This window comes from Quercus suber, unplaced genomic scaffold (assembly GCF_002906115.3).
Source record: "Quercus suber isolate HL8 unplaced genomic scaffold, Cork oak 2.0 scaffold_49, whole genome shotgun sequence".
Lineage (NCBI taxonomy): Eukaryota > Viridiplantae > Streptophyta > Magnoliopsida > Fagales > Fagaceae > Quercus > Quercus suber.
The window spans coordinates 452,068-467,699 of NW_027069514.1; the positions used below are offsets into that span (position 1 = coordinate 452,068).

The 15,632-nt window shown below is 34.5% G+C and overlaps 1 protein-coding gene across 1 annotated transcript; it reads right to left on the minus strand.

The window, feature by feature from the left end:
- Positions 1-9,931: 9,931 nt before the first annotated feature.
- Positions 9,932-10,576, minus strand: LOC136066853 (uncharacterized mitochondrial protein AtMg00810-like). The gene has a single exon (XM_065771813.1). The coding sequence runs from the start codon at positions 10,574-10,576 to the stop codon at positions 9,932-9,934; it is 645 nt and encodes a 214-aa protein (XP_065627885.1).
- Between the last annotated feature and the right edge of the window lie 5,056 nt (positions 10,577-15,632).

Sequence of the window (15,632 nt, forward strand, 5' to 3'; positions counted from 1 at the left end):
ATTTGCCTTTCATATCTATTTGTGTTATTGCTTATTCTTAAATATGTGTATTATTCCTTTTACTTTATCACAAAAGTAAATTGTTGAAATGTATCCAACAATAATAAATAAAATTTATGTTTACAACAAATTTAAAGGGCATGTTGTTATTGGATGTGTGATGGATTTAAATTAGAATTGTAACAACTTACCATCTAGGATACATTGAAAGTATTGTGGATATATCATTTCTTAAAAAATATAATGACTAATGCTATGGACATATGGGTTCCAATTAGCTTAATTGGTAAAATTTCTGATGGTTGAATAAGAGATCTGAGATTCAATTCCCGTCTGCACCAGAAATCGATTGGTGTCTTAGGTTGATAATAAAGAACTATTATCAAAAGCAGACGCCANATACCAGAAATCGATTGGTGTCTTAGGTTGATAATAAAGAACTATTATCAAAGCAAACGCCATAGGTTGAAACTCTCTTTCTCTAAAAAAAAAAAAAAAGCTATGGACACAATAAAAAGTTATAATAATTTCACAACATTTTTCCAAGACACTAGAACAAGGCAACAACCCAAAACCTTGTAGTTCAACTAATTAGTACATCTTGGTATTTTCAAATTAAATATCTAAGTTTAAATCCTTCTTCCCCAACTATTAATTTTTTTTTTTTAAACATTAGAACTTTGGGGCCATTTAGGACTTTTTAAAATGATTTATTTATTTGTTTTTAAGGCACGAATGTTATAAAAATACAAGGGTACATTGTAATACATGTTAGAATGGAATGTTTATTCATAAAGAATAACTACTACATAATACTAAATATGCCCTAAATCTTTTTAGTAATTTTTTTTTCTTCTCCCCAAAGCATACTCTTCTTGATGTTGTATTTAAAGAGTTGAGTATTGCTATGTTCATAACTTTTTCATAACAATTTTACGATAAATCTTAGGTTGTAAGTTAATCTGAGTCCACCACTAAAATTTATTTTTTAATTTTTACCCACGAGTAATAGCTTGTCATTTAGAATTTGTTGTAAAAATGTTGTAGCCCATAGATTAGCATTTATCTTAAAGAGTTAGGGATATTACGGAATAAGGAAAGCAAAATTTTTTTTTTCCTATTAAAAGAAGAGATGCTATGACTTTTATGGTTAAAAGCTTGAGGCATGTTCTATTTTGTATCAATTCAATAAACAAAAGAAAAGTTCATCCAAAAATACATTTTTAGAAAATCATCTTCTCTTTTTATTTTTATTTTTTTCGTGTGTGTGTGTTTTTGATCTTCTATCTTTTTTTTTTTTTTTTTCCCTGAGAATTTGGAGGAAGTCTGGCTTCTCACGGAAGAAAAAGGCACTTTGATTGTTGGAAGAAGGTACTAGGGAAGTACCCAGTGAGCTTCTGAGCTTCATAGTGAATCACAGGCTCATAAAGTGAACATTCCAAAGATCCAAACGCGTTTTTGAGTTTGGGGAGGGGACGCGGAAATTTTCCCCAACTCAAAAAAAGAATCATTGGTATCTCCAAAGTCCAACAGAATAATACTTTACTGCCGGTTCAAAATTTTCTTTTTATCTCTACTTTACAATCATTGTTTATTTTTTCATGTCAAAATCCAGAATTTAATTTACTACATGATCTCATAAATTATTATAATTTATATATATATATATATATAAAATTAGAAATCAAGTATTGAATTGTATTATAACACAACTTTTGACAATAATTTCAGATTCTTCACCTTCGAAAATATTATTATAGTTATAGTGCATAAACACTTTTTTTTTTTGGTTACTGGATAATATATTAGCAAGAAAGAAATTGCAAAGTTATGTTTTTCGTCTGGGGAGTCCTTAGACTTTAGTCTATGAACAATTTTTTTTTTCTATTTATTTTTTTGCGACCATCTCTCGATTAAAACCCATTTGTAAATTGAATTTAAAATCATAGCAGAACATGGAAACGGAAAGAAGAAAAATATATCATATACTTATTTACACTTACAAAGACTGGAATTGATGAGGTCATTCTATTCGTTATCTAAAACTAAACACAAATTGACAATAAAATCATCATAATTAAACCTATGTATTGAATTTTTACTTATTTCAATTAATAAAAGGTAAATGTTAAAGTATGCCTTAAAGGCATTGGTTTAGGAACTTTTTTTAGATAAGCAAGGCTTAAGTACAGTACTTAGGTGTTGTTCCTTAGGTTCCACTTTTAAGATTTTGTCATGTGGATTTTTCTCATAGGAAGGAAATGTATTTTTTAGTTAAGTAGCCACATGACTAAATCTTTAGAGGAGAATCTAAGGAACAGCACATAAAGTAGTGTACCTAAGTTTTGTCATTTTTAGATATATTCTACGAGAAAATGTTAAAGTATTTAATTTTATTCACAACTTTTATATTTTCCATAAAAATAATGTCAAAACCCTCCTAATATAGTTTATTAATAATTGTCCTAATGATACCTGTTAACATGACCTTTAATAAAATACGACACTAAAACTTATTAAAGCTGTTAAAAACCGATGAAATCAATTTTCAAAGTCCAATTAATACATCACAGTTACATGTTTATGCACTCATCAATAGGATGCAAGCAACATAATTGGGCTATTAACTTGAGTTTGTGGGTTAGGGACTTCAATAGGTTTTGTGAGACCCCATTAGAGTGTTTTTTTTTTTTTTTTTAATGGATACGATCTAAGGCAGATCTTTCCCCTAACTCCTCTTAAAAAATCTCATAGATACTAGAGGGAGGAACCCTTATTTAAAAAAAAAAAAGAAAAAAAAAGAAAAGAAAAAAAGAAGTTTGAACCCTCTTTAAATGTTTTGGCCCTCCTAACGGGAAAGAAAAACACAGCAGAAAGGCAATAAGTTAGAAGGAAGCTGCCTTGAAACCAAAAGAAGGGAAAAGCTTCTCACGCACGGTAACACACCTTTGATTGTGTTTTGTCTTGTATCACAAGAATCATAGTGTGATACAGAATAGTAGAATATATGATGTACGACACAATTTATTATTTAATTATTGTAATTTATTAATTTTGGTATTTTTATGTAAAAAAACGTTATTTTAGGTTTAGGTGATTTATTTCTTTGTTTTAGGTGCATTTAATACTTTTTAGGTCAAATTTGATTCCTGATATGGTTAGGTATCAATTAGGAATTATTTTAGAATATATTTTCTTGTCTATCAAGTTTTATGGAGCCCTTAAATAGGCTCCTAAGTCGGTAAACGTTTTTCAGAGATAATTATTGAATAAAAATCAGAAAATGTGAGGCTTTGCTCTTCTTTTGGTTCTTCAAGAACTGTAAACTTATCACGGATTCTTCCTTGTGGCATTTAAACTTTATACCTTTGGTTTGTGATTCATTTATAATCATTGGTCAAGGTGTTATACTTATACCTTTGGTTTGCGTTTCGATTATAAACGTTGGGTCAGGGTTTCTATCAAAAATCTAAATTTTAGCTTTCTTGGGCAAGTATTCCAATATTTTTGTTAGGTCTCAAAGTGTGTTGATTGAGATTCGCATCAATATACAAAGTTACTATTCACATGCAAATTTATTTTGAATACTTCTTTATTCATATATATATACACACACACATACACACAGAGAGAGAGAGAGAGAGAGAGAGAGAGAGAGAGAGAGAGAGAGAGAGAGAGAGAGAGAGAGAGAGAGAGAGTAATAAAAAATTGATAAACAAATTAAATAGTATAAAATAAATAATTTGATGTGGGTGTATTTAAAAAATAGTTGTGTAAAATTGAAAATGTAGGTTCTTATAGTTTTACAAAACCAGTTTGGTAAAATAAAAAAACATTTGTAAAATTCATCTCGTATTTTGTTTTGCTCGACCTTTGGCCAAGGAGCATTGAATCATTCTTTGTCCCCAAAGCTCATCTCGTAAGAGCAAGGTGAAGGGTGTAGATGTGGGATTAAAAATCAAGACCCACTGAATGTAATTCTCAATAAATAAAAAAAATTGGTAATCATTTTTTTTGTGGTAATCATTTGAAATAGGTCAATTATGAAAAAATTTCAATTCCTTTCTAGAATCTAAAGTTCTTATTTCTTTGATAGCCAGTTGTATTTAGGACGGTCTGTATTGAATTCTTTCTATGCAATAGGTTATTCCTCTTAAATATTTTAGTTATTTTAGTGGGGCACACTAGGGTTGTCGTGGGTTAGTTCTGCATCTAAAACACAGATTTGATTATCATATTAACTTAGATTTGATCTTTAAAATTTGATATATTCTTAAGATCTTAATAGAGTTTGATTGTGATTACACCTGGAGATGACCAATATAATAATGATAAAATTCCAATTTATAATATAGGACAAAGCTAATTACCTCATCGGTGTGTGTGGATATTTTTATGCATGTCTTTTACCCTTTTGATGCCTGAAATTTTCATGGTAATATAAGCATCTTAGAGACTATCACAGATAACATTTACTTCAAACACTACAAGAAAAAAGACCTATAACAACAAGTACCATTACAACAACAAAAATAATTGGGGTAATATATATACTATTGCATGGATTGTTTTTTGTTGTAATAGTAACTTAAATTTATTACTTTAATTTAAGATTGTTGCAAGAATTACTTTGTCACATCTAAATGTGTTGTTGTAATAGTTAAACATTATTTTATGTTAAAATATGTTGTTGCAATAAGTAACCACTAATTTCATATTAAAATATACTTTTGTAATAGGTGAAAAAAGACCTGTTATAACAAGTACTATTGCAACCAAAAAAAAAAAAATTGGAGGGTAATATATATGCTATTGCGTCTGTGGGGTTTTTTTTTTTGGTTGTTGTTGTAATAGTAACTTAAATGTATTACATCAAATTAAGATTGTTGTAAGAATTACCTTGTTACATCTAAATGTGTTGTGGTAATAGCTAAACCTTATTTTATGTTGAAATATGTTGTTGCAATAAGTATCTACTTATTTCACATAACAATATTTTATTGCAACGAGATATTGTATTGCATAAATCTACTGTCTTGGAATTTATTATGATGGCTCACAACAACTTTTACGTCATTGCAATAATACCCTATTGTAATGACTTTGTAGTTATTGCAACGATTTTTCCTATTATAACAAACATTTTTTCTTGTAGTGAAAGCTAACTAGATTGTCTACACTTGGAAGAGATAAGGTTGCACTATTTCCATAAGAGAAATGGTTGTTTCCACATCACCTCCCAGTTGGACTTTATGGTAGGATCCACTATGTGAGAAAAGATGGTGTGGAAAAAGTTATACCTTGTTTGCAAATGGTAGTTTCCTTCTCTTACAAGTCAAGTTGTCTTGCAAAAGATATAGATGATAGAAAAGAAGCGGTCCAATAAAATTAGCTAAGCTACCACCTTCTACCCATAATAGAAGATTATTGGGTATATTTACACTCTGTTTATTTTGATGGAAAATGTTGTGTGAAGATAGTTTTTCATGTTTTTCAGTGTTTAGTAACATTAGAAAAAAATAAGTCAATGGAAAACTATCTTTGCTCAACAGAAAAATATGATTTATTTTTAGACATTGTTTTTCACTAAATTTTTTTGGAAAATAAATTTATCTCATGGTAAGCTAAACATGGGAAGTTAGGAGATTTTTTTTCAACTCATTTAAAGTTGCTATCAAACATAGGAAAATGAGATAATTTTATAGAAAATACTTTTTGAAAAATGATTCATTATAATATTTATATGAAAACATATGCATACGGTTTATCTTTAATCTTCTTTGTTTCCATTGAACCAAAACTTTGTTGCTTGCTTTTCATTTATCTATTCCTTTCACTTCCCAAGCGATAGGAGTAGGTTTCAATAAATAAGCCAGAACTACATCTCAGAATGGCCTTTCTTGCTTAATAAGAGCCTTGAGTGGTCAATTAATTCGTTATTTCTGTTAGAACAACCTAAGAGTTGCAGAAGAAAGTATTAGGCAAATACATTATGTTCAGGGATTAGCCCTGGGGTCATTGGGTCGTGGACTCTGGCCTTGTAGCATTATACGGGACAATGCCCCAAGCCCATTGGGCCTTGGACCTTGACCTTGAGATACAACACCTGGCCCTCTCCCCATCGGGCTTATGACTTTGATCTAGACTTCTCTTGAGAACCAATGTGAGCCCAATAAGCATAACAAGACCATTTCGCCTTGAATGTCAAAAGCGAGCCATTCCCAATCAATCTCGACTTGATCGGGTGTGTGGTTGCTCGACAGAACGATGTCTCAATTTCCCAGTGTTGCCTTTGGTAATATCGCTGCCGAGTAGGCTTCGGAGGTGGGAATCAGTTCCAATGTCACTATCGCCTTGCCCACCTAAAGGTGATGGAATTGGACCCCCATTCGCACTATCAGGGGAGAGTAATCATGTCACCTCCACTTATCCTAGCCTATAAATAGGAGAAGAGGATGAGGAAAGGGGGTTAGCAATTCTGGAGAGAACACTAAGAGAAAAGAACAAGCACTCAGAGAGAACGAGGTAGTGGCTGTGGGGAGAAAAACTTGAGGAAACATAAATGTACCTGGGTCTGCCGTGCATAGAATCACCCATAGTAGGAAACCCAAAGCCCATAATACAAATAGATTGTGAGCCCAAGTAGAGGTTGAGCCCAATAACCATATTTTGGGTACACACACATTACATTCAAATTTATGTGTATTTTTTACCATCATACTGAAAGAATTAAGATTGATACTTTCTATAAGTTATTGTTACGTACTTAACAGCCTAGTGTTTTTTTTTGGGGGGGGGGGTGTTTTACTTTACTTATTTTATTAAAAAAAAAAAAAAACCAATTCTTTCTTTGTAGGACATACATAATGGCTATAGAAGTTCATTGAAGTACGTAGATTTGAAGTTTGTTGTGCGCTTGTGGAGTTGAATCATGTATTTATAATTGGTGCATAATCAGTTATAAGAATGTATTATTGTTATCTTCCTTGTCATATTGTTATTATTATTATCTGTATATATTAAGAGGATTCAAAAAGTTAGTTATTGTTTTTTTCCCTGTCAAAAGTACCCCTAAATTAATTAACTAACAACTTAAAAATTGGATTAAAATAGTAAATTGGCAAAAGAAAGTTAGTTATTGTTTTTTTTACGGTCAAAAATACCCCTACCTAAAACTTAAAAATGGAGTTAAAATAGTAAATTGACAAAAATAAAAATTTCCTTTGAAATGCCTTCCTGCTTCTAATAAACTTCTACTTTTACGTTAATTTAAATTCCTACTTCTACTCTTTAACTCCCTACAAAATAGGATCACTCTTTTGTTAGTTTTAAAACTCCTCCAATCTACAAAACTCACCCCACGTATTCTTTTTTTTTTTTTTTTTGGTGATTGGAAAAAGTAGAAATCCCAAATTATAATAAATACAAATTATTAATCTTTACCCAAAAAATAGAAGAGCCTCTCACGCGCGTACTCAGAGGCTAGTTATTATTATTCGTGTGGATGGATATTGTTTAGAATAATAAAGATGCCAAGAATAATTCTTCCTCAATGTGTGTCAGTGGATACATTTTATTTTTTGTGGGGGGAAAAACAATCGTTCTTAAATAGGATTTTAATTTTAAGCTATAAAAATTATATTTTTCTCAGAGTACATGAAATGAAATGGGTAATTTTAAATTATGAGATTAGACAATCTCTAGGTCCGGAGGGATCTTTAAACTTAAATCTCCTTATTAAAAAACTTGAAGTAAAAAGGACCTCCAAATTTAAATAATACTTTGGTAAAACCATTAAACTTTTCCCCGTGATTTGAAATGATTCATGCCTGTCTTAATTTTAAGAAACCATGTTTTTTTTTTTAGTGAATTGCTAGTTAGAGGAATTAAGCTAAAAGTTGAATCTCCCTCAATGGTTCTCTGACTATTATAGAGGAAAATAATTAGTAGAAATACTGAGGGGGCAATTAATATTATTGGGTTATGTGGAGTTTAGTTTGTGTTTGATTTGGATTATGACCTGACCCAATATAAAAGTGTTACTGTTTCTAATAATAGATCTTCTAAGTCTTAGTCTATAAAGCGGAGGCTTGGGCCGATTATGGGTTTTTATGTGTTTTTAGCCCATTGCGAATTCTATGTGTGAGATATAAATACTGTTGTTTCACATTAGATTTTGTGTTGTTTTGAAAAAGAAACATTGTACTACTGCATCTTTATTTTTCTCTGAAAATAGTGAAATTACTAAAACTCTGTGAATGTAGGCAAATTATCGAACTACGTAATTTATTGTGTTGTGTGATTGGCTTGTATATGTTATTTTTCTATCTATTTTTCTGGTCTCTCACAAATTTGGGATTTCATGTATATTCCCAACAATTAACATTATGAATATTTGATAATTCAATATGTGGGGGAGGGATGTCTTAGTTGGAAAGTGGAAACACTAGAGGTGCTATGGTGAATGGTTCCTGAGTTTTGACAGTGAATATTTGTTCTTAAAATGAATTCTACATGGCCTTTATGATGATAACTTGCCATAGCAGCATTTTTTTTTTTTCCCTTGTTAACTAGCTCACCATGGGGAACATGGGTATAGAATATATATCAAGTGGAAAGGTTTAGACAACCTGCAGAAAAAGACATAAGCATAAGGGCAAGTGGGCAACTAAGATAAGTGGCATCAGAAAAATTTGGATGCCACTCAAGACTTGTCACGGGTGTTGTAACTTTAAAAAGTTCCTGTTTCTTTCTCTGATAAACGGAGAAGTAGGATGCTTACTATCATTATTTCTATGTTGATATATGCTTATTGATAAATTCTACCATCAAATTCCTTGTACTATGTCTATGCTTGGAATGGATTTTCAACTCAAGCAGAGATGTTTCCAATCAGGCAGCTAATTATTACTTTGCAACTATGAAGAGCAGCCAAGACCACAGAGAAAAACAGCCAAATTCAATCCAATCAAGGGTAACTATTTGCTATTACTCTATGGAGCACATAGATACATGCGAATAAGGAAAACTATGAAGGAAACCTGATCCATGCTACAGATGTGTCGCAAAGTCGGAAGCATATGAATTTTTTTAAGAAGAGAAGCTCAACATTCTTGGTAGGATCAACCATAGCACCACATAATTGTGGCGAGAGGACCAAATTCTCACCTGTAAGACATTCGTCTAGTCTTTTTCTTTAAAATCAATTTGGAAATTTGAATAAGGAAAACAGTGAGCACTTGCAGACAAGTTAGAGTCTATGCTCAGTAGAAATGATTTAATCCTAATAACGTGATAGCCTTATTAGAAATACTAAATGCAATAGTATTGTATTTCTTAGTGAAAGAATATACATGAGTGCCTTTATATAGGAGGCATATGAGTGCAATACAAGTAAGAGTGTAGTACAAGAATGTGTGTTATACAAGTAATCTAGTTGGGCCTAAAGCCCACAATACTATACACGTTTACAGCCCCCCTCAAATTGAAGGTGGATGTGAGACCAACTTGAGATTGTCAACCAAAGTACGAAGGCGTCCCTTAGGATGTGACTTGGTGAAGATATCTGTAAGTTGATATTTAGAAGAGACTGAGATCAGTTTGAGAGCACCATGGACAAGATGATAACGGATAAAATGACAATAGATCTTAATGTGTTTAGTCCGTTCGTGAAGACATCATTGTGAGCAATATGAATGGCACTCTGGCTGTCACATTAAAGAGGAGTAGCAGAGGATGTAGACACACTTAAGTTTTTGAGAAGCCATCGTAGCCAAAGGAGCTCAAATGTGGTATCAGCAAGGGCATGATATTCTGCTTCAGTACTGGAGCGGGCCACATGAGTTTGTTTCTTGCTTCGCTAAGAAATCAAAGAAGAACCAAGAAGAAAGCAATAACTAGTGGTGGACTTGCGATCAGTGAGATCTTCTGCCTAATCAGCATTAGAAAATGCACGGAGAATAAGAGAAGACTGAGCAGAGTAGAAAAGATCTTGGAAGAGAGTGCCCTTTAGGTATCGAAGAATGCGCAGAATAGCAGCATAGTGAGTTGATCGTGGAGCAGACATATATTGGCTCACCTGGTGAACAGCATAGGAAATGTCTGGATGAGTGATAATGCGATAAACTAGGCTGCTAATCAAGCGTTTGTAAAGAGAGGGATTAGACAATGGTTTCCCTCCTGAGGGAGTTGGATGCACATTAAACTCAACTGGAGTGTCAACAGTCTTGCTATTAGTTAGTCCAAGTCGAGACAAGAGTTCAGAGGCATACTTGGCTTGAGTAATATAAAGTCCATTTGTAGAATGAGTGATTTCGAGACCCAAGAAGTAACTAAGATGTCCAATTTTTTTTATCTCAAACTGTTGACTGAGAAAATCCTTGAGTTCTTGAATGCCACTAAGATCATCACCAATTATGATCATTTCATCCACATACAGGAGAAATAAAATAGTGCATTTGTCAATGCGACGAAGAAATAAGACAGACAGAATCATATTGACTAGCCATGTAACCCAAGCAAGAGATGGTAGAGCTAAATTTGGCAAACCAAGCTCGTGGAGCTTGTTTAAGGCCATAAAGTGCACGTCGAAGGTGACAAACCTTGTTTGAGTCAACAGAGAGACTAGGAGGAGTTTGTATATACACTTCTTCACTTAAATCCCCATTAAGGAATGCATTTTTGACATCCATCTGAAAAAGGTCCTATTTACTAGCAGCAGCAACAGCTAAAAAGGCATGAATAGATGAGATACGAGCAACCGGAGCAAAGGTCTCTTCATAATCAATCTCATACTCTTGTATAAAACCTTTTACAACAAGACAAGCTTTGTAGCACTCAATGGACCCATCAGAGCGAGTCTTAATCTTGTAGATCCAGTTACAACCAACCACAGATTTCCCGGGGAAAGTGTCACCAAATCCCAAGTATGGTTTTTAGATAATGCTTCAAGCTTCTCTTTCATTGCAATTTGTCATAAAGGGTCAGTGGAAGCCTTACGATAAGTGTGAGGCTCGTGTAGTGTAGTAAGAGCAGTGTAACAATGATAGTCAAGTAAATGTGTAGGAATAGATCTTACTTGAGTTGAATGATGAGGTGGAATGTCTCGTACAAGATCTTTAGGTGGACCAGGAGCAGGGGATCTAAGCTCAGGGTTGGGGTTGGGTAGCTCGTCTTCAACCTGTTCATCTTTCACCTGTTCATTAAAGGGTGAACTAGGAAAGGGATTAGTGATATCTGGTGGTTGGACAGAGAAGTCTACAGAAGAATTAGGAGTAACTACAAGAGGATCAGGAGCAGCTACAGAAGGAATATGTGCCTTATCTGGAAAAAGATCTAAGACAGAGGAGGAAGACAAGGATGCATGGAAGTGAGAGAGCTTGACAAAGAGGCGATGTTCCTAAAAGACAACATTGCGGGAGATACGCAGACAATGAGAGATAGGATCATAACACCGATACCCCTTTTGAGTTTCGCCAAAGCCAAGAAAACAACAAAGCCTTGACCGAGGCTCAAGTTTGTTCTGCTCATGTGGCTGAAGAAAAACAAAACAAATAGAACTGAAGGAGCAAAGGTGATGATAGTCTGGAGGTGACCCAAAAAGACACTCATATGGAGTTTGATTTTGGATAATAGGACTCATAATACGATTAATAGTATGAACAACATGAAGAGCAGCTTCACCCCAAAAAGGAGCAGGAATTTTGGTAGAGAGAAGGAGAGCACGAACAGTGTCAAGAATATGACGAAGTTTTTGTTCGGCTCTACCATTATGCTAAGAGGTACCTGAACAGGTTAGTTGATAAACTGTGTTATAGGAATGCAAAACAGCTTGGAAAGCATATTGAGTGTATTCAAGAGTATTATTAGATCGAAAAATTTTGATGCGTCTGGAAAACTGAGTTTCAACCATATTTGCAAAATTAGAATATACTTCCAATAATTTAGAACAATGTTTCATATTAAAAATCTAGCTATAGTTAGAGTAATCATCAACAAGGACAACAAAATATCGAGACCCACCAATACTAGAGACAGAGGAAGGTCCCCAAATATCAGAATAAATAAGGTCAAAGATATTAATAGATATTGATTCACTAGTATTGAAAGGCAAAGCTGGTTGTTTTCCTAACTGACATGAAATACAATCAAAATTTTCTGTAGACACTGAACCTAACAAACCTCTAGAAGCCAATTGTTGTACCCGAGAGGAAGATGCATGACCAAGACGAGCATGCCAAAGTGCAAGGGAAAGAATTGAAGAAACTGTAGCAGTTGCAGCAATAGAAACAGGAGCCACAAGTGGAAGATGAAGGTTGTCCACGAGAAACATACGCCCAACTCTGGGACCGGTTCCAAGCTCCTGTCCCGTCCTCGGATCCTACATAATACACCTAGAATAATCAAATATAATGCGATAACCTAACTCAGTTAATTGTCTCATAGAAATAAATTGTAAGAAATGTTAGGAACATTAAAGACCCTAGGAACCGAAAGGTTGGAGGTCGAAATAGAATTTATATTATGGCCAAACTTAGTGCAACCATTTGCTGTGCAAATATTAAGAAGGTGTGGTGCAGGTCTAAGTTTAGAAAATAAGGACGAGTGAGGTGTCATGTGATTGCAACAAGCAGAATCCATAAGCCAAGAGGAAGGAGACATACTAGATAAAGCTGAGAGAGAAGAGGAATAAGATGCATTACCAACCATACGAATGACATTGGCGATGATGTTTTTAAGGTCATCTGTGGACATGGTGAAAGTGCTTCCTGAAGACTTAGATTGTGCAAAGATGGAAGCCATTGGTTGGACATTCTCAGTATTAGCAACAATAGCAGCTGATTTGTTGCGATGATAGCAAGTCTTAATATTGTGACCAAAATGTTTGCAAAAATTGCAAAAATGTTTGCTGGATTGTCGGCTACGATTATTGCAACAATAAGAAGACTTGTCCTTATTCTTCATTTAAAAGCAAAATATGCAAAAAACGGACTGTAAAAATGAAATCTACACAAAAACCTAGGTAAGGAGCATTGGACTGCAAAAAGTCAACTCTGACAAAAAGTCAACGGTCAAACTAGGTCAAAGTCAATGGATGATGTCAGCAGAAGAGAAGATGAGGTCAGTAGCAACCTGGACAATGACGTCAGCTAGGGTTGATGTGGCAGAGTGACGTCAGTAGAAGTGGGACGGCGGCGCGTGTAGTGCGTGAGGCGCATAGATAACGTTGCAGAATACTTTAGTGGCACGTGGGAACTCCGATGAGGCTGATTCTTTTTCGATGATGTAGATCGGAGAAAGACGATTGAGATAATGGCAATGGTGAGATGATCGAAGCTATATTGGAGGCGCGTGAAGCGCGTTGGACAAGCTGCAGAATCTTTGACCGGCGCGTGGAAGGTCAGATGATGATGATTCCGGCGGATTTGTGTAGATCAGTTGAAAATCTACATGTTGATATGTCTTTTTTCTTAATCGGAGGTTCAATGTGGAAGATCCGACGGAGGCAGTGATCTTGGTGGCGTTGATCGAGCTTTTGGCGGTGAAGATTCAACCTTGGGCACCTCCGACGGCAGTGGAGTTGTCAGGAGAGGGCACAGAAAAGGTTTATTGACTAAAGAAGTCGAGATAGTGGAAATACCAACAAAGACAAGACTGTAAGACATAAGAAGTTAGAGCAGTGGCTCTGATACCATGTTAGAAATACTAAATGCAATAGTATTGCATTTCTTAGCGAAAGAATATACATGAGTGCCTTTATATAGGAGGCATATGAGTGCAGTACAAGTAAGAGTGTAGTATAAGAATGTGTGCTATACAAGTAATCTAGTTGGGCCTAAAGCCCACAACACTATACACGTTAACAAGCCTAAATATAATAATGTCTTAAAATCTATTGAGGTCAGTGAATTCCTATTATTGATTCCTTATAATGACCAAATTACTGGTTCATTGTTTTTTAGATTCCAAAGCTAACCTACGTACTAAGCATGATTTCTTGTACAAGCTTAATATTTTGAGATCAATCTAATACATGCACATCCATTTGGTGGGCTAAAAGATTTTGCTAAAACAAAATGATTAGTTATATTGTAGCTAGGCATAAAAGAAAATGTAGCAATCTGAAGACTGGCTTAATTGGAGGCCGGTACTTGGCGCAATGTTAACAATCATAGTTACACATTTGACTTTTTAGATGTCATGGAATTTGCAGTCATGTTAGGAATGATGCTTAGATACAAGAATAGCCTTTTCATCAACCCAAATATCCAGCATTTAGATTAATGGTATATGAACTTAGGAAGGTGGGTAGCAAAAGCAATCAGTTCAGTTGGTATTTGATTTGGGATTCCTTTCCTACACCTCATAATTGCATCTAGGCTCAACCCTAATGTTCTGATGTTCATAGCATTAATATGAAAAAAATTAGAAATGTTTATAGTTAATGTTAGTATGAGGAATGAGACGATGTGGGGTGGTAACATGCGCATTATGGTCATTGTTGCTAATGAGTTTGTTTAAGAAATGGAATTGATCTATCCCTTTGGAGAAATCTGTGTGTACCTTACACTACATTGAGTGCATGATTTGATTTTGAAAGGGAAAGGTAAGGAATTTACTTAACTATTGCTTTCCTGTATATACTTGCTACTTGTTTTTCAGAAACACGTATGATTTTAGATACAAGGGTTTTGAGGTTTCTCCAAGAAAAAGATGTTGGGTGCAAGTTTAGAACAACATGGCTAGGAGTAGAATTTAGTATTTAAGTTGCTGTTATGCTAAAAAAAAAAAAACAGAGTATTGCAGAAACTCTATTGCTGAATTTCGGATATTCAACTTCATTTACAACTCACATCTATATATAGATGTGTTAAGGAGTTTAGGATGACTACAAGCTTCAAGAACACTACAGAAGTTTGCTTCATTTCTCTTTAATTGACACTTGTCCATGAGGTGTCTACTTGCACGCTTGCTTGGTGCTGGATTCTTCATTTGTTGACACCTAGATTTCAGTTGCTTCTTTCTTTGACACAGGGAGCCACTTGTCAATTACAAATTACATTTTAACAAAAGATTGGTCAAAATTCTCAGACTTGTCCGAGTATATCCTTTACAACAGCCCACGCTTCACAACTGGACTCCCCCACTACGGCCACATCCTAGCCAGTACCATCATGTATGCCTGCTAGACATGAAGATCTTTGTAAGCATACAAAGCAAGCCGCCTGAGGTTGCTTTTGGTGAATTTGATCAGGTGGTTTGGGTGCATAAAAAGTCAGGTTGTTTAACTTGTGCAGCAGCTTGGGAACTCAGATAGTCAGATATAAGACTCCTATGGTGAATCGGTGGAAATTGATTTGGTTTCCACATTCAGCTCCTAGGCATGCATCAATTTACTGGCAAGACACAGATAATACAGAATTGATGAATTGGTGGAAATTGATTGGCGAAGGGAAATACTTGCTCTTTGGGTGCCTTGTTCCTTTGGAATGATCAAGGGTTTCCGCTGAAAAAGATAACCCAAAAATTGATTGGGGAAGGATAATTGAGTGGGCTGGTAACATATGGAAAGGGAAATTTTAACATCAAAGATCGTAAAACTTCATTTATCTTTGCAGAGATACCAGCTGTAC